Source organism: Schistocerca nitens, chromosome 7 (genome assembly GCF_023898315.1).
Source record: "Schistocerca nitens isolate TAMUIC-IGC-003100 chromosome 7, iqSchNite1.1, whole genome shotgun sequence".
In the NCBI taxonomy this organism is placed as follows: Eukaryota; Metazoa; Arthropoda; class Insecta; order Orthoptera; family Acrididae; genus Schistocerca; species Schistocerca nitens.
In genome coordinates this window covers 598,890,328-598,908,709 of record NC_064620.1, presented here as the reverse complement: position 1 = coordinate 598,908,709, position 18,382 = coordinate 598,890,328, and the positions used below count along the sequence as shown (strand labels likewise).

General features: G+C 45.2%; 1 protein-coding gene across 1 annotated transcript in view; it reads right to left on the bottom strand.

The window, feature by feature from the left end:
- LOC126195264 (ankyrin repeat domain-containing protein 65-like) overlaps window positions 1–17,882 on the bottom strand; it is a 59,878-nt gene extending 41,996 nt beyond the window's left edge. Inside the window, exon 1 of the mRNA XM_049933791.1 lies at window positions 17,473–17,882. Coding sequence (XP_049789748.1) covers window positions 17,473–17,882 — 410 coding nt within the window. The remainder of the gene's footprint in view (window positions 1–17,472) is intronic.
- Between the last annotated feature and the right edge of the window lie 500 nt (window positions 17,883–18,382).

Below are 18,382 nucleotides of genomic sequence, written 5' to 3'. Positions count from 1 at the left end.
CTCCCAGTACCTACTGCAACCTACATCCTTCTGAATCTGCTTAGTGTATTCATCTCTTGGTCTCCCTCTACGATTTTTATCCTCCACGCTGCCCTCCAATACTAAATTGGTGATCGAGAGCGTTCTATACTGATGCAATTAGGTTGTCTACATAATTCAAGCATTTGGATCATAGTGCGGAATTTGCGATTACGATTGGCCATCTTATTCTACATGGATGGGAGTCACTGAGTGTTCTCGCATTCACAGGATAAATTTGGAGATTGAAAGATCTTCCTGGACTGCGTTTGACCAAGCCTCCCTGCAACACTGTTGTCGATTTAATTTGCAACTGACCAGAAGTAGGAGGGTACTATAACCACTACACTCCAAGTCTCGTGAAGTTACTGAGCGATTTGAGCCCGTAACTGCTGGTAACACCAATGCTACTCATGGCAGCTATCCTAATGCACAAGATCTCTCCAGATCCTGCATGTTTTGGAGTTTAACACCTCTTTCGGTATACAGTGTATATGCGACTGTTGTGGTGTTGTAACAGAACGTTGAGAAGAAATGTATGATTTATTTATGATGGAGCTCCAGATGGATGGAGTTTGAAGCATTTTATGTAAATCGACTGTATGATCAATTCTAAGGTATTGTTATAGTTTCTGGGGTCAGTACTAAGAAAGTTTGGCAAGAGAGATATAATCTTAAAACATAAACATATGCACTCATAAAGCCACATGGTTTTGCACTAACACACTATAATGTTTAAGCCAGGCAGTTTCCGAAATAATAATCTTGCAGGTGGATCCATCTTTGGACATAGAACACATATCTGGATGTAAGGCATGTTGGACCACCTTCGAACCCAATCCCACACGTAGAGCGTTGTTGGTCCACTGTTCGAGATATAACCCGTGCTGGATGTAACAAATTGTGGATCTGCCTTCGAAGATCGCTCCAGATATAACACATGGTGGATCCACACTTGACACTAACTTGGGTCTACTCTGGGTCATGTGAGCCATTTGCGGCACAGACATACAGAAAATAGAGCAAATGCATTGCAGCTGTAGAATATGTGATCGAAGTGACTGGATGTATTCGAGTGCAGTGCCATACTATACCGTGGGACTAATGTGCTGTTCTATCTCGTACATAAGAATGATATTCACGAGGACTGACTACCTCTGTCTACTGGACATCAAGCACGCAAAATAGCGTGATTGGGGTGATGATGTGCCGTCATTGTGGATCTGTAGAGTATAGAAAGACGTGTGATAGGTGCAATGGAATGCTTTGGATGTTTGTTATTACTGGAGGATCTAGACAATTTTGTTACAAATATTAGTAATATAAATTATATCGAAGATATTATGCTCTGTAGCATAATGAAATTAAATGTGCTTTCACCCACTGGAGAACCATTTTGCAAAGAGTATTTCACTATTTGCAGAGCTTTGGCGCTGTTGAAAATAACGTACAAATGGTTGAAATCGAGACTTCGCGGTTTGTAATATGCATGCAGAGTCTCTCTATGTGTATGTGTGTAAAGTTGTCAGTGGTGGATGGTTGCTGTTCCTTACTCATAACTGGCTGACAGTTCATCTATAAATGACGCTGCTCGGGAGATGCACTCTGTAGTTAGAGAGAGAGAGGAGGGAAACTCCTATGGCCCAGGATGATAGCTGTAGTCGACACACTGTCAGCTACCGAATAACTTATTACTGGGGTAATAAAAATAAATACCCAAAAGATACAGTCTGTAGATGCCCTGACAATGAGTTGGAAGGTATAAACAGAAATAACCAAGCAGGTCAGATAAACAATAAAGACATACACTTACAGTGAAGAATATCTGAGCACCACAAGAAATCAACTCTGTACAGATATCAACTCCCTGTTGCAGACCCCTACACGATGGAGTGGAAGTCGAATGAACATGTGAAACTGTTTCCAGACTTTGAGCTTCCATCAGGTGGAGCACTACGTGACTCTTCAGACAGGCTCTCTGATGCGTCAGAGTATTATACGACATTGTTACCGGACTTCGAGTTACCAACACATCCATCATTTGCACCACTTGTTGAGTCTCATATAAGTACGAAGCAACTGATACTATACCTTTTATGATCGTCCTATCCAAAATGCATGCATGTGGATTATCAGGGAGAGGGAAATATTAGGATTTTTAGTAGGTTAGTGTATTATCATAGAGCATCAGACCACACTTAGGTATGTCAGCAATATTTATTTATTTTTATTTATTTATTTATTTATTTAACCTGGCAAGATTAGGGCCATCAGGCCCTCTCTTACATCTAACCAGGCATTCTACTTATTTTACATTCATATGTTTTAGTAGGCATGTTAAGCTACATCTAGTACAAAAAGTGAAATAAACAATTTGAAAGGTACACCTGGAAAAATACATACATATAGAGTTTATATTCTTAGATCACAGGTACTGTTATAATTAGACATTATTGAAGAGACAGATTTGAGATAGGGTGCTGGCAGCAGGGAGTATGAGGGAGACTCGTGGTGAAGGGAGGAGAAGAATAGAGAGACATGATGAAACATAATTAAGGAAATATAAAGGAAAAGAAGATTGCGTGGCTAACAGAGATAGATGAAGAGGAAGGCATCTCAGGAGCAAGATAGGAGACGCTAGCTTTGCTATTTGACAGATGAGGGGATTGCCCTTGTACATTAATTTTGTGGAGAACTTTATGAGGATGATAGTAGGAAATGCTTCAACTTCTTCTTAAAAGCAGCAGGAGATTGAATTTTGTGCAAGGTAAGGGGCAGTTTGTTCCAGAGGCGGACAGCGGCAACTGAGAAGGAGTTTGCAAAAGTTTTGTTTTGTGAGTGGGCACAGTTAGGATACCAAATAAGAGTGACCTCGTGTTTAGATTATGATGACATGACAGGTTTTTAATCTCTGAAGCAAGGTACTGGGGTGCTTGCGCGACGAGGAGTCGGTGGAGTAGACATAGAGTGTGGTAATCACGCAATTTGTCCGGCCGCAGCCACCCTAGCTCGGAGTATGAAGCACTAACATGATCATATCGGCGAATGTTGCAGGTGTAACGCACACAGGCATTCATGGTTAGCTCTAGCCGTCTTTTGTTTTCACTACTCGTGCCTTGTTGAATCACATCACAATAGTGGAGGTTCGGTAGAACGAGTGCTTGCACGAGCTGGCGTTTCAAGTCCTGTGGAAATATGTTCCGAAACTTTTTGAGAGCATAGAGACAAGCAGACGTCTTTCGGCACACTACGACTGTATTCTCTGCCCAGTTGAGATGCTCATCCAAAGCTACACCCAAGTTCTTCACTGTTTTCTGATATGGTATTGCAGTACCGTCAAGCAGAATAGGAGGTAGCCGTTCGCGGAAATCTGAACTTATTAATTTCTGATGGGCTATTAAGATTACTTGCGTCTTTTTTGCATTTAGTTTAAGCACCAGGTTTTTCGCCCATGTCACTACTGAAGACAAATCATCATTCATCTGAGCGATTGCAGTGTTTACATCTTCAGGTCTGACGCTTAGGTCGAGCTGGAGGTCGTCGGCATAGAAATGATATTTACAGGAGGACAGAACCGACGAAATATCGTTGACATATAAAGAAAACAAAAGTGGTCCTAAGACTGATGCTTGTGGCACTCCCGAGGAAACATGTTTCCGGGAAGATTTTTCATTTACGCAGACAATACATTGCTGTCTGTCTTTTAAGTAGCTTTCAAACCACCTCATTGCACTATCAGAGAAATTAAGCTGTTGCATTTTTCTGAGCAATATGTCAAAGTTAACAGTGTCAAAAGCTTTGCTGAAGTCCAGTAGCGTCAATATTGTTGCCTTTAGATTGTCGATGGCATATTTCAGGTCATCAGTTACTTTAATTAGAGCAGTGTTTGTGCTGTGATGTTTACGGAAACCGGATTGAAATTTGTCATATAGGCTGAATTCATGCAAGTGTTCAGTGATTTGGTCATGAACAATATATTCAAGTGCTTTGGAAACAGCAGGCAGTATGCTAATTGGTCGATAATCACTAGGCAGTTGCGGGTTTTCTATCTTAGGGATGGGTCGAATTAGGCTTCTTTTCCATGCAGTGGGATATATTCCGTTCACGAGGGAAAAATTAAATATGTCAGTTATGACAGGTACTAAGATATCGGCAACATTCTTAATCATGGTTATACCGATACTGTCGTTGCCTATTGCATCAGAAGAGATTCTCATTATTGCTTTTCTTGCCGTATTTGTTGTTGCATGTTTTAGATGGAAGGTATCGTTGTTAGTTATCCTGTTTGGGGATTCTTGTGGACGGTAATTATCAGCCGTGCTGGTATTCAGAGGTGCAGAGAAGAATTCATTTAATTCGTTAGCTGACACATGAAAAGTAGTTTCCGATTTTGCCTTTCCGACCCCCAAGCTACAGAGATTCTTCCATAGAGTCGTGGGCGTCAGATCGCTGCATACAAGGGAGCGAGCGTGCCTGATTTTAGCATTGCGAATGCATTGTTTCACTCTGTTCCGTAGCTTTCTATATTCTTCGAAACGCTCGGGTTTCGGATCTGCCTTGAAACGCCTGTGGGCAGCATCCCTATTAGTCATCATTTGACGTAATTCAGCTGTCAGCCATGGAGCAGGAGATTTTCTTACACGGATTGTGCGCACAGGTGCATGTTTGTCATAGGGGGCAGTGAGTTTATCACCAAGTTCATTAATTTGGCCGTCGATTGTGGGTTTTCTGATTATTTGATGCCATGAGATTTCTGAGCAATCGGCTGTTAGAGCGTCAAGGTCAATACGTTTCATGTTCCTACAAGTTATGTAACGCGATTTGATCCTTGGGGGCTGCACAGAGTAGGCCAGGAATATTACATCATGTGCTGAGAGGCCAGGGGCCGATGTTTGACCAACATCTCTTACTTTGTCAGTCTGTTTCGTTGCGATTACGTCTATAAGAGTATGACTGTGCGCCGTATGGTGTGTAGGTTGTAATGGAAGAATGTTCATGCTATTGCAACTAAACAGTCTTCTTAGGTTTATTGCGGAGTGTATCTTAGCAGGTCTATGTTCAAGTCACCCATTACGATGACATGTTCGTATTGACACTGAAGTGAATGTAATTCCGACTGGAAGGAACTCATTGAGCTTATTTTTGGCGGCTTGTACACGACGCCAGTCAAGAATTTCCGACTTTCTATATTTATTTCAATGAACATGAATTCAGCCTCTTTTTCTTCAGCAGGATTTGACGTACATAAGACTTTCGCTTTGAGATCTGTTCGTATATACGCGCCGACCCCGCCACCTCGCTTTTTTGATCTGTCTGCCCTAAGAAATGTGTACCCTGGGAGATGAAAAGATGCAGAGGATATGTGTGGTTTCAACCACGTTTCGGATAAGAGGATTACGTGGTTCAAATGGTTCAAATGGCTCTGAGCACTATGGGACTCAACTGCTGAGGTCATTAGTCCCCTAGAACTTAGAACTAGTTAAACCTAACTAACCTAAGGACATCACAAATATCCATGCCCGAGGCAGGATTCGAACCTGCGACCGTAGCGGCCTTGCGGTTCCAGACTGCAGCGCCTTTAACCGCACGGCCACTTCGGCCGGCGATTACGTGGTAGTTTAGTTGGTTCAAGAGGAGGCTAAGTTCTTCGTAATGTGCAGGTAAAGAGTGGATGTTGCAGTGAGCTGCTAAAAGCTCTGACGCGTTCCGCTGAGCAGCCTGGAGTATGGTGGCAGACTGGTTTGTCTCTTTGTTACGCACTACCTGCCGCGAGGGGCACTGGCCGCTGCTTCCGCCAAGTGACATAACACAGGGGTGTCCGAGATTTTGCGCGCCCTGTTTGTGACACCGCGAGTGCCGAAAGAAAGGCGACTGCTAGAGATTTCCTGAGGTTGCGGGAGTATAGAAAATGGATTAGTGGTATTCGGTGCAAGGAGAATATGACCAAAATAGTGACGGCTGTGTGTCTCTGTGTATCCTCTGTTGTAAGAGGAGAAATGTAATTAGCGTATTTGAAACAGCTTAGGGTGGAAATAAGGGAAAGATTTAAGAGGCCGATGCTGCCAGCAGAGAGAAGTAAGCTTAATAATTAATAGATTATCGTAGGAAGCTAGAATTAAATTGAAATTTACTAAGGTGATACTGGTAGTGATTATCGTAGGAAGCTACAATTAGTTTGAAATTTGTTAAAGTGATACTGATAGTGATTTTTGTTATGAACAATTTAAACCGAAGAGATGGGTGATCAATGAACTAAAGGAGAGACAAATAATTACAATAGAACTATTTCAGAACGGAAGAGAATAAACTGAGAAAATGAAAAAAGTATTAGCAGTAACTAAAATTAAGTAATGGTTAGAGCTACAGACACAAAAAAAAATAGTGAAAAGTTAATACAGTTACAAAAACAATTAGTTGAAGGTACAAATATGGGTATAATTAAAAAATTAATACAATTACAAGACTATATCTGAGTATAGGGCTGTTACAATTTTCAAATGGTGTTAAGTTTGCACTTTTGGCTCGAGTAGCTTCACTTAATACTATTCAGTTCTGTCATGTTTGTGACTGTCTTCTTTCCAGCTGCTGTCTTAATGATTACTCTGCCATCCTGAGTCCACACATTCTGAAGACCGAAATGGGATATGGCACTGTTTAAAATCTTTAGCCGTTCGTGTGTCAGATCTTCCCTTATTGTAAGCCCTGTCCTTGCTAACTTCTTCTTCTGGGTAAAGATCTCTGCCCTTTTTCGGTACGAGACAAATTTAATTATTATTGGACGAGGTTTGGTGGCACCTGGTAGTTTTCGTCCCACCCGATGGCTCCTGTCAATGTCTGCCTTGGTCACTTCAACGCCTAATTTTTCACGCGCAACCTGTATAAGCAGGTTGTCCGTGTCTTCTTCCTTATTTTCTACTACTCCAAACAGTCGTAGACTATTTCGCCTTTGGTACTGTTCTAGTTCGTCAGTTGCGGCAGATAGTTTCACTTCCAACTCTCGTGCCTTTTTCTCGTATTCAGACACAGACTTTTTTAGTGCTGTAATTTAGGCACTATTGGCCTCAACAGTTTCACGCATTTTGGCCAATACTGCTGCCGTTACAGTATCTGATATAGTGCCTGCTATCAGATCGAGATTGTTTTTATCGCGAAGCGCAGCGTTTACCTCAGAGCGGACCAGCTCCGCCATGCCGGGAGCCGCGGCCGCACCTTCCGCCAAGAGCGGGCCCGCCGCACCTGCTGCTTCCCCGCTGCTGGACGCGCTGCTGTTGACTCTTCTGTTTACCATTTTCTCGAAGATATTGGCGGAGCACAGAAATAAAAAAATTGCACTACTGCGCAGAACACTGTTGTTTTCACGATTTCCACTTGTACTAGACAACACCACCTGCGAGAACACCTTCGAATTCAACTAAATTTCGCGAGCCGAACTTACCACGTGTTACACTGCAGCCGCCACGACAGTTTTAGCAATATGACCATATACATATGGAAACCTGTCGAAGGAATATGAACAAACGTCATAAAATCAGTAAAATTCATGGAAAACCTGGTATAATCACGAAAAATTGACGTGAAATACGTAAAAATTGAAGTAATATGGTAAATTCACTAAAACTAGTAAAATTACGGAAACTCGCTGAGATTATATGAAATCAGAGAAAAAATACCATGATAGGAGAACTGACGGAAATCAATAAAATTGTGTGTTCTGGAGAAGAGTGGATTCATGCTACATATACACACCTTAATACTGCGAAGAGGAGCCACTCTGGAGACGCGGTGTCAAGGCGTAACAAGCATATTATCTGCGCGTGAGGACTGCAACCTAACATCGGACCATGACCTCTGTGTACAAGAGGAAGATTACCAGGCGAAGTGGTAAACCGCGATAAGACTGTTTCATCTCCTCTGGCTACTGATCGTGGCGTTTACTTCCTCGTAAGATGTCGCAGATTCTTCGTATGCATTTTCAGCTGCTGACGATCATACTAGAGGACGGTTGCGAACATATCATAATTTCCGAACTGTAATCCAGCTTGAATTTCTTGGTGTGGTCACTGACAGAGGTTTATGAGGTACTGCAAACGCTTTGTGTGTAAATTTGCGTGAAACTTCCCTGTTTACAGAGCTAGTGCAGCATGGTGGGATGTTTTACATGTCAAACACTGCTGCTACGGATTTGTCTGTTTCTTCGTAAGTTGTATTTTCCGTTGCTGCCGGTCGTTTTGTAGGACTGATGCGAGTATAGCCTAATTTCTGAACCGTAATCGGATGTGATCACTGGGCGCTTTATGCCTTCAAAAAGTACATTGTGCATGTATCACAACGGACCCATATATTTCTTGGTGTAGAAGAGAATAGTTTTATCATCTTTGTCATCGTAGAGTGGTACAGAAAACTTGCAGAGTGGATGTATGATAGATACTGAACATATATGTCCTTCATTGCAGTATTAAGAGCGTTGCATTCCGCATGACTAATATTTAGGAAACCACATGGCTTTAAAATTATAGCGTGTTTAAGACCAGAACTGAATAGCCATAGAAGTGCATTTGTCTATGTTCTATGATCATTTCTCTCCTGCCAATACGTTCTTAGTACCGATCCCAGAAACTAGAACAATATTTCAGACTTTATAGCACAGATTTTTTTCGCATAAAATCCTTCAAACTCCATCCGTCTGGAACTCCATCACAAATAAACCACACATTTATTAATAACATTCTGTTATATCGCCATAACAATCTTGTATATACTCTATGTCGGTACGGAGTGCTAACCTCTTCAGCATGCATGGTGTGGAGAGGCCTTGTGCACTTGGATAGGTGCCATGAGTAGGACTGGTGTGGAGCAGTCTTCGCTGGACAGCAGTTATGGGCTCAAATCACCCTTCACGATACCTCGAATCTAGTGGTTATAGTACCCTCCTACTTCTGGTCAGTAGCAAATTAAATTGGCGACAGGGAGGACTGGTCAAAGACAGTGTGAGAAGATCTTTCAGTCTCCAACTTTATCCTAAGAGTGCATGAATACTCTGTGACTTCCATCCACATAGCAAAGGATGACCATTTGTAATCGTAAATTCCACATTGTGATCGAAGTGCTAGAAATATATATACACTCCTGGAAATTGAAATAAGAACACCGTGAATTCATTGTCCCAGGAAGGGGAAACTTTATTGACACATTCCTGGGGTCAGATACATCACATGATCACACTGACAGAACCACAGGCACATAGACACAGGCAACAGAGCATGCACAATGTCGGCACTAGTACAGTGTATATCCACCTTTCGCAGCAATGCAGGCTGCTATTCTCCCATGGAGACGATCGTAGAGATGCTGGATGTAGTCCTGTGGAACGGCTTGCCATGCCATTTCCACCTGGCGCCTCAGTTGGACCAGCGTTCGTGCTGGACGTGCAGACCGCGTGAGACGACGCTTCATCCAGTCCCAAACATGCTCAATGGGGGACAGATCCGGAGATCTTGCTGGCCAGGGTAGTTGACTTACACCTTCTAGAGCACGTTGGGTGGCACGGGATACATGCGGACGTGCATTGTCCTGTTGGAACAGCAAGTTCCCTTGCCGGTCGAGGAATGGTAGAACGATGGGTTCGATGACGGTTTGGATGTACCGTGCACTATTCAGTGTCCCCTCGACGATCACCAGTGGTGTACGGCCAGTGTAGGAGATCGCTCCCCACACCATGATGCCGGGTGTTGGCCCTGTGTGCCTCGGTCGTATGCAGTCCTGATTGTGGCGCTCACCTGCACGGCGCCAAACACGCATACGACCATCATTGGCGCCAAGGCAGAAGCGACTCTCATCGCTGAAGACGACACGTCTCCATTCGTCCCTCCATTCACGCCTGTCGCGACACCACTGGAGGCGGGCTGCACGATGTTGGGGCGTGAGCGGAAGACGGCCTAACGGTGTGCGGGACCGTAGCCCAGCTTCATGGAGACGGTTGCGAATGGTCCTCGCCGATACCCCAGGAGCAACAGTGTCCCTAATTTGCTGGGAAGTGGCGGTGCGGTCCCCTACGGCACTGCGTAGGATCCTACGGTCTTGGCGTGCATCCGTGCGTCGCTGCGGTCCGGTCCCAGGTCGACGGGCACGTGCACCTTCCGCCGACCACTGGCGACAACATCGATGTACTGTGGAGACCTCACGCCCCACGTGTTGAGCAATTCGGCGGTACGTCCACCCGGCCTCCCGCATGCCCACTATACGCCCTCGCTCAAAGTCCGTCAACTGCACATACGGTTCACGTCCACGATGTCGCGGCATGCTACCAGTGTTAAAGACTGCGATGGAGCTCCGTATGCCACGGCAAACTGGCTGACACTGACGGCGGCGGTGCACAAATGCTGCGCAGCTAGCGCCATTCGACGGCCAACACCGCGGTTCCTGGTGTGTCCGCTGCGCCGTGCGTGTGATCATTGCTTGTACAGCCCTCTCGCAGTGCCCGGAGCAAGTATGGTGGGTCTGACACACCGGTGTCAATGTGTTCTTTTTTCCATTTCCAGGAGTGTAGATGACGTAACTGCATCAGTGTAGGACCCTGTCTGGTGTACTTTGGTGTATATGTCCGAGAATTAACCTTGAATGAACGTACTGCTCACTAATCAATCTACATTCGCAGTCTAGCATACGGTACTCGCAAGGTAGTGGACCGTTGGTTTAGTGATGATACAGGAATTGGGAAGCATGCTTCCGTGTCACTGGTAGGTGTTGAAATTACGTAAAAACTGGTAAAATTACTAAAATTGATCCCTCTATCAAATTTGGTGCATACTACAGTCTCCACCCATATCTAAACTGTCTTTCCACCCCATCCTCCCAGCGGATCGCTGTTGGTTAGCACGTAATAATTGACTGACATCACTTCTTTGAGATGGAGAGAGTCTTGGTGGGACCGACATTTTCCGAGGATGGCCAGCACCGAAACAGTGATCGCGTACATGGCTGCAAATGAGGAATCAATGCTCTTGGTCTCTTTGAAACGGAATACCGAGACATCTGCTACCTTGTCACTGTGGAGAATGAGATTGGATGTCGAGGTCATCTTTGGGCAGCTGTTTCGAAAAGCTTCATACTGCTGCAAACTCTTCATTTCCATATGTTGCGACGTTTTCCACATTTTTGTCAATAAGAAACACCGCCTATGTCTTTTATTTCAACCAGCCTTTATGTTGGTGGAGCAGCATAGTTAACACTATGTGATGTCCAGCTTTCTGTGAGAGAGAATGGATCGAAATATGTTAATGTCGGATTAGCACCTGACACAGACTTCGAAGGTATGGTAGAAAAACAAAATGTATGGCTGTGTAGTCATATTCTGCTTCTATGTGGTGCAGCAAAGAAAAAGCAATGTGTCAAATCGCTTATGAGACAGCAACACAAGAAGCCTCCTCTTGTGACATAGTCGGTATAGTCTTCCTACAGTACAGGCAACAAAAGTTTAGACAGGTCTGTGGAAGCGACTTCGATGACTGGTCGTCTGCTCCAGTGGACCAATACATGTATGTTTAATGGGATTGTCACATATGGTCGATGTCAGCATGCAGTCGGTATCTGTTTCCTGATGTATCGTAAGAGAGAGATGCAGTAAAATCTTGTTGAGGCTTCTTGAACCATGCTGCGACTCAGATTGGTGCTGTTTGTAGCTTTACGCTCTCTGTTGGATGCCAGACGGTTGCTGTTGTTTGTCTTCTTCTCGTGTTGACTGGTGCCACTCGGTTTCGCAAGCGTTGCTTGTCCGCTAGTGGCAGCAGCGGCGTTTATCAATATGTAGTAACTGTTGTACTATCTTTCGGGCAACGTCGTTGTCTTTCCGGGTCGTGTGAGTGGGCCAGTTCGGTTGGGGATTGAGGAGGAGCCAGGTCCGCGCAGTGCCATAACACGCCGGGACCGCTGGAGGCACGCATGGACTGCCGGATGGAAGGGCTGTGGTCACGATGGTGCACGACCTCGTCTAAACCGGATCCAGCAACCTTTAAGATGAGTGCATTTCAATCCCAGTAGGGAAGCCTCCACCATTATGATATCTCACGATTCTCCAGTGACTTGCGTTCGTGTTGCTGCTCGTAGTGTCGCCGAGGCGAAGAGCATGGGTGATTCCTCTACTCTGGTGGTAATGATTCCTTTCTCGTTCCGGGCGCTCTAAACACAGTATTCTCGATGTAGGGCAGACCGCCGGTTACGGCTTTGGCGTATTGTTCCGTCGTTGCATTTGCCAGACCTTCTCAGAGGTTGATTCCTGGAGCACCGTCTGGATCAGTTGCTTGTTTTTTTAATTAACTTTTGCTATCGTATTTGCTATTTTACAGCAGGTTTGAATTTTTTTTATATTATTGGGTTCCTGGCGTGTAAGGCCTTCAGTCATGATTGTGATCACTTGCATTAAAATTCTAATTTGGTATTTGTATTTTAGCAGTAAGCCTTTAAAACCTTATTTACTGCCATTCCTGCCGTCTGATGCCGTATACTGTGTTTGTGGTGACTTGCCTTTAATATTTCAGTACCTGTAATTTGTAAGTTGCAGCGAGTTTTAAACAATTCTTAATTTATTGCCATTCCTGGCGTCTAAGGCCTTCTGCCCAGATCTCAGTGGCTTGCTTTTAAAAGATTATCTGTTGTTATCTGTATTTAATGGTGATTTGCTAAACTGTAATTCACTGAAAACACTACCGCTTACACTGTTGTTTATTCCTTCATTAATAACGTGTGGTATTTTTTTATCTATTGTTGAGTCTGGAATTATTGATTTAAAATAAATTGTGTGTAATTGTAAAAGGCAACCGATAGTAATTGATTACGGTCTCGTCCACAATCGTAACCGAATCCTGCCTTCCCTTGACTACCAGGTTTTATTTCTACCAGATGATGTTACAAAAAATAACAATTAGATAAAGGGACAGACACTGTTATGTCAACGAAGACTCAGTCACCATTACACTGTCGTATTTCTAGCATGGTAATCACAGGAAGACAAAGAAACAGATTAGGGCACATACAGTGTGATATTTATAGAATGTCACTAGACATCGATGAACTTTAGGTGTCATGCTTGTGAATTTCTTTGTGCAGTCCATATACACTCTGCATGTTTGTGAATTTCCTCCTGTACGTTGATGTGCTATTTTTCTCGTTATGAAAGCTCTCTACCTGTCAGCCTTCTGATACAATAGTGCTGTTGGAACGTGCTGGGATTTCGAGGGAATTTGCATGGGTCTGTAACTTGGCATGAGACATCTCTTACTCGTCAAAATGAGGTGGATTCAAATGCTCTACATTTAAGACTCAAAGATTCCTCAGAATACGGCAGATAAGCGATACTCTGATGAAAGGGGAGTTTAGATGTGAGCTCTATACCGTTTCCTCTAAGCATTGTGGACAAACCTGTTACAACCTCTCACACAAGTCTTGGGAGGTGGCTGCAGTGTGAGACAATCAGCAGCAGAAGTTCCGTCTTTCGTTTTCTCGATAAATAAGAGCCAACACCCTTCCGTGAATTTTGTGTCCCTATACATGGATGCTTTGAAATCTTAACAGGTAAACTAAATTTACATTTAAATCTACACTGAAGAGCCAAAGAAACCGGTACACCTGCCTAATATCGTGTAGCGCCCCCTGCGAACATGCAGAAGTGCCGCAATACGAAGTGGCATGCACTCGACTAAACGTCTGAATTAGTGCTGGAGGGAATTGATACCATGAATCCTGCAGGGCTGTCCATAAATCCGACCGAGCGAGGTGGCGCAGTGGTTAGCACACTGGACTCGCATTCGGGAGGACGACGGTTCAATCCCGTCTCCGGCCATCCTGATTTAGTTTTTCCTTGATTTCCCTAAATCGTTTCAGCCAAATGCCGGGATGGTTCCTTTGAAAGGGCACGGCCGATTTCCTTCCACATCCTTCCGTAACCCGAGCTTGCGCTCCGTCTGTAATGACCTCGTTGTTGACGGGACGTTAAACACTAATCACCACCACCACCATAAATCCGTAAGAGGGGGTAGATATCTCTTCTGAACACCACGTTGCAAGGCATCCCAGATACGCTCAATAATGTTCATGTCTGGGGATTTTGGTAGCCACCGTAAGTCTTTAAACTCAGAAGAGTGTTCCTGGACCTACTATGCACGTGTGGGGTGCCCAATTATACTGCTGGAATTGCCCAAGTCTGTCGCAATGCTCAATGGACATGACTGGACGCAGGTGATCAGACATGATGCTTACGTACGTGTCACCTGTTGTAGTCGTATCTAGACGTTTCAGGGGACCCATATCACTCCAAATGCATACACACCACACCATTACAGAGCCTCTGCCAGCTTCAACAGTACCCTGTTGACATGCAGGACCCATGGATTCATGTTGTTATCTCCATACCCGTACACGTCCATCCGCTCGATACAATTTGGAACGAGACCCGTGCGACCAGGCAACATGTTTGTAGTCATGATCAGTCCACTGTCGGTGTCGTGGAGTCATCAAGGGTACACGAGTGTGCCTTCGGCTCCAAATGCCCATGTCGGCGATGTTTCGTTGAATGGTTTGCACGCTGACACTTGTTGATGGCCCAGCATTGAAATCTGCAGCAATTTGTGGCAAGGTTGCACTTCTGCCACGCTGAACGATTCTCTTCAGTCGTCGTTGGCGCCATTTTTTAGGCTCTTTTCCCGGCCACAGCGATGTCAGAGATTTTATGTTTTACCCGATTCCTGATATTTATGGTACACCCGTGAAGTGGTCGTGTGGCAAAATCCCTACTTCATTACTATCTCGTAAATGCTGTGTCCCATCGCTCGTGAGTCGACTTTAACGCCAGGTTCAAACTCACTTAATTCTTCATAGCCTGCTATTGTAGAAGCAGTAACCGATCTAACAACTGCGGCAGACACTTGTCTTTATATATGCGTTGCCGACCTCAGCGCCGTATTCTGCCTGTTTACGTATCTCTGTGTTTGAATATGCATGCCCATACCAGTTTCCTTGTCGCTTCACTGTATGTGGTTACTTCGCAAGCCATCGTATGGTGTGTGGTGGAGGGTTATCCTGTACCGCTACTAGTCATTCCTATTCCGCTCGCAAATAGAGCGAGTGAAAAAGATTACCTATGTGCTTCCCCATGTGCGATGGTTTCTCGTATCTTATCCTCAAGGGTCATATGCAAAATGTATGTTGGCGACAGTCAGTTTCAAATGTCGGTTCTTAATAGTGTTTCTCCAAAAACACATTGTCTTACCTCTGGGGATTACCACTTGAGTTCTCGAATCATCCGCCCACTAATTTGAAGCTAGCCAAAAGGAACACTTCTACAGGGCCATATAATGAGGGAAACCTAGGTCTGCAGACGCACACACATTTGGAATGTGGCGGTCAGTTGACAGGTATGAACATTTCGGTTTGCAGGAGGGATGAGGAGAAGCATATTGTTCAGCATCCTGGTGTTTATCCCAGCAATATTTAAATCATGTGGAAATTCTAAGATGGATAGGACAAGTTTAGGGACTCTGGAATCAATAACAGCTCTCTGGCACGGCGAGGTGTTACAGCCCTGATGGAGGGGTGAGGTTTGCAAAAAAAAAACGATTCAAATGGCTCTCAGCACTATGGGACTTAACATCTGAGGTCATCAGTCCCCTAGAACTTAGAACTACTTAAACCTAACTAACCTAAGGGCATCACACACATGCATGCCCGAGGCAGGATTCGAACCTGCGACCGTAGCGGTAGCGCGGTTCCAGACTGTAGCGCCTAGAACCGCTCGGCCACTCCGGCCAGCTGAAGTTTGCAACACGGTTCAGTAGGGGCAGCTATTCCCATGCAATCCGGAGGCGGAGGCGTTGTTGCAAGGATGGAGATGGAGAATTTGAGTGAAACATGCTAATGCCCCCACGGCAGGATTAGTTCGGAAGCAGTATACCAGAATTATAAGTGACTTTCTTCCACCAGCATGACAACACAATGAAGAGAAAAAACGCCATTCGGATAGGATATCTTCAGCTATTTGACGACCATTACCACCCACTTCAGAGATAACACGGAAGCGTCTCTAACGGTTACCTGGGGAGTATAATCTGACTGCAAGAAAACATTACTCACCGTGTGAATGGCCTCACGTGGTCAGTTTAATTAATTAGCCTATCAAGTTGATATGAATGACGTGCCGCCAGGCGTGTGGAATCGGGAGTGAGACTACCACAGATATCATCTGAGAGTTGGACCGGTAATCAGGAGTTTTACCGTTGCGGCCAAATTTTTTAACGAAATTTCAGTCTCTCACCTACACAGAAAGAGATGACCATCATAAAAAAATCAGATATATTTCCAAATTTATAAAGTGATGCTGGGGAAAACCCGTGACGTCATTAGGGGGTGTGATAATTAACTGATCAATTTGCATAATTTGATGTCAGTTTCACAACAAAATTTTCCTCGGAGCTCCATTGCCCCCCTACTAAGGCCAGCTCTCGAATACGCTGACGGATACGTTCCCAATCCTGGTTGGGCAGCTTATGCTTGTGAGATGCTGAGTTTTAATATCTTTCAGTGCACATATTTTCAGTACTGCAAGTCGGCCATATGTGTTGTCACGTCATTGGTTGTTTGTGAAATCTGGGACTGTCAGCTACTAAGCTGCCGACGTGTACAGAGGTCCGCCTGTCAGGTATAGGGTGTCGTCTTGCATACTAAATGTGTGGCTGATGTTGGAGTGGCCATATACTTTACTACATCTTGACGTTGCAACCAGTGAGCGTTTAAAGCCTAGCGACATGAGAAATGGGAAACTGTGAATACGTTGCTACCCTCACTGACTCATCTTGCAGCATACTAAAATGATCTTTTACTGTTAAAGAAAGATACACAAAGCCCTCTTCTTGAACTTCCTTTTATGGAGCATGGTGCCACTTGTAGCTTCCTTAATGTCAACAGAAGTAAGAGCGACAGAAAAAAACTAAATTGTTCTTATTGTAAAGGAGTTTAAAGTGAGTTTTGGATCGAGCAGAACAAATCCAGAGAACGTTACTGCTTCTATGCTGAGCATCACATCTTTGTTCCCAAAGCAAGAATGCCGCCTGGGTGTAGAGTATCACAGTTTAATTTTTTCGGAAGCTTGATGCCAAATTTAAGGAACAATGTGTCGTCCACATGCAGTGTAACAGAACTAATTGCTGCAAATAAGTGTGGAAAGTTTCAAGTCAAACCAACTTTTAAAGCTTCAAAAAACTTGGCTGTTCCATGACTTCTGCTAGTTAACTTGTCTGGTAATAAACACAGGTCAATTTAGAGATCGACTGAATCTGTCATGAGAAGGCAATGAAAGCTTTGTGAACTAGCAGCACGTTACTTTTCAAGCCATCAACAAAGGTGCATCTCACAGCACAGACACACCGGTCGTGTTAGGAAACACAGTTGAGCGCCCCGTCTCGTGCTTACCTGGTTTCTGCAGGTGGGTCAGCAAGCAGCCGACTCACTACGATTAAGTCTTCAGGCTGGCTGCGCATCGCATCTGCCCATCCCTGCGTGGCCATTACCTGGAAGTTGTGGGCCCCTATGAAGGCGACTGTGGCCGCCGTCAGGCTCGCGCAGGAATGCCTCACCGCAAACACCGCCGTGGCCGCTGCGTTCTCCACGGTGAGCTGAGTGATCACTTGCTGCTCGCAGGCAGCCTTCAACCCGGACACGCCGTACTTGTCAGCGGCAGTTAGCAGCTTAAGTGCCGTGTCGGGCAGCTGGGGGGCCTGGAGGGTGTACACGTAGCCCAGCAGCTCCCTCACCACCGGGCCCTCCACGTCTGTGACGACGACGTGGCCGCTGCTGGCCTCCAGCGTGTCGTGTTGGAACATTGCCTGGAAGACGGGGCTCCTCTCTTCCAGGACCGCCCGGTGCGCCGCCAGCCGCGTCTCGCCCGCTACCAGCGTCACGATGGTGGTGGTTAGTGTTTGACGTCCCGTCGACAACGAGGTCATTAGAGACGGAGCGCAAGCTCGGGTGAGGGAAGGATTGGGAAGGAATTCGGCCGTGCCCTTTCAAAGGAACCATCCCGGCATTTGCCTGACACGATTTAGGGAAATCACGGAAAACCTAAATCAGGATGGCCGGAGACGGGATGGAACCGTCGTCCTCCCGAATGCGAGTCCAGTGTGCTAACCACTGCGCCACCTCGCTCGGTCAGCGTCACGAATGCGCCTTCCCCCGCGTCAAGACGGGCGCCCGCGTTCACGGCTGCGGTCTCTCGAACCTCTTCAACTGCTGCCATTGCGGATGACTCTGAAACATAACGCCACTGAGCAACCCTTTGCCCCTAGATAGCATCTTCAGCACTTGTGTGAGGCATAGAGACCTG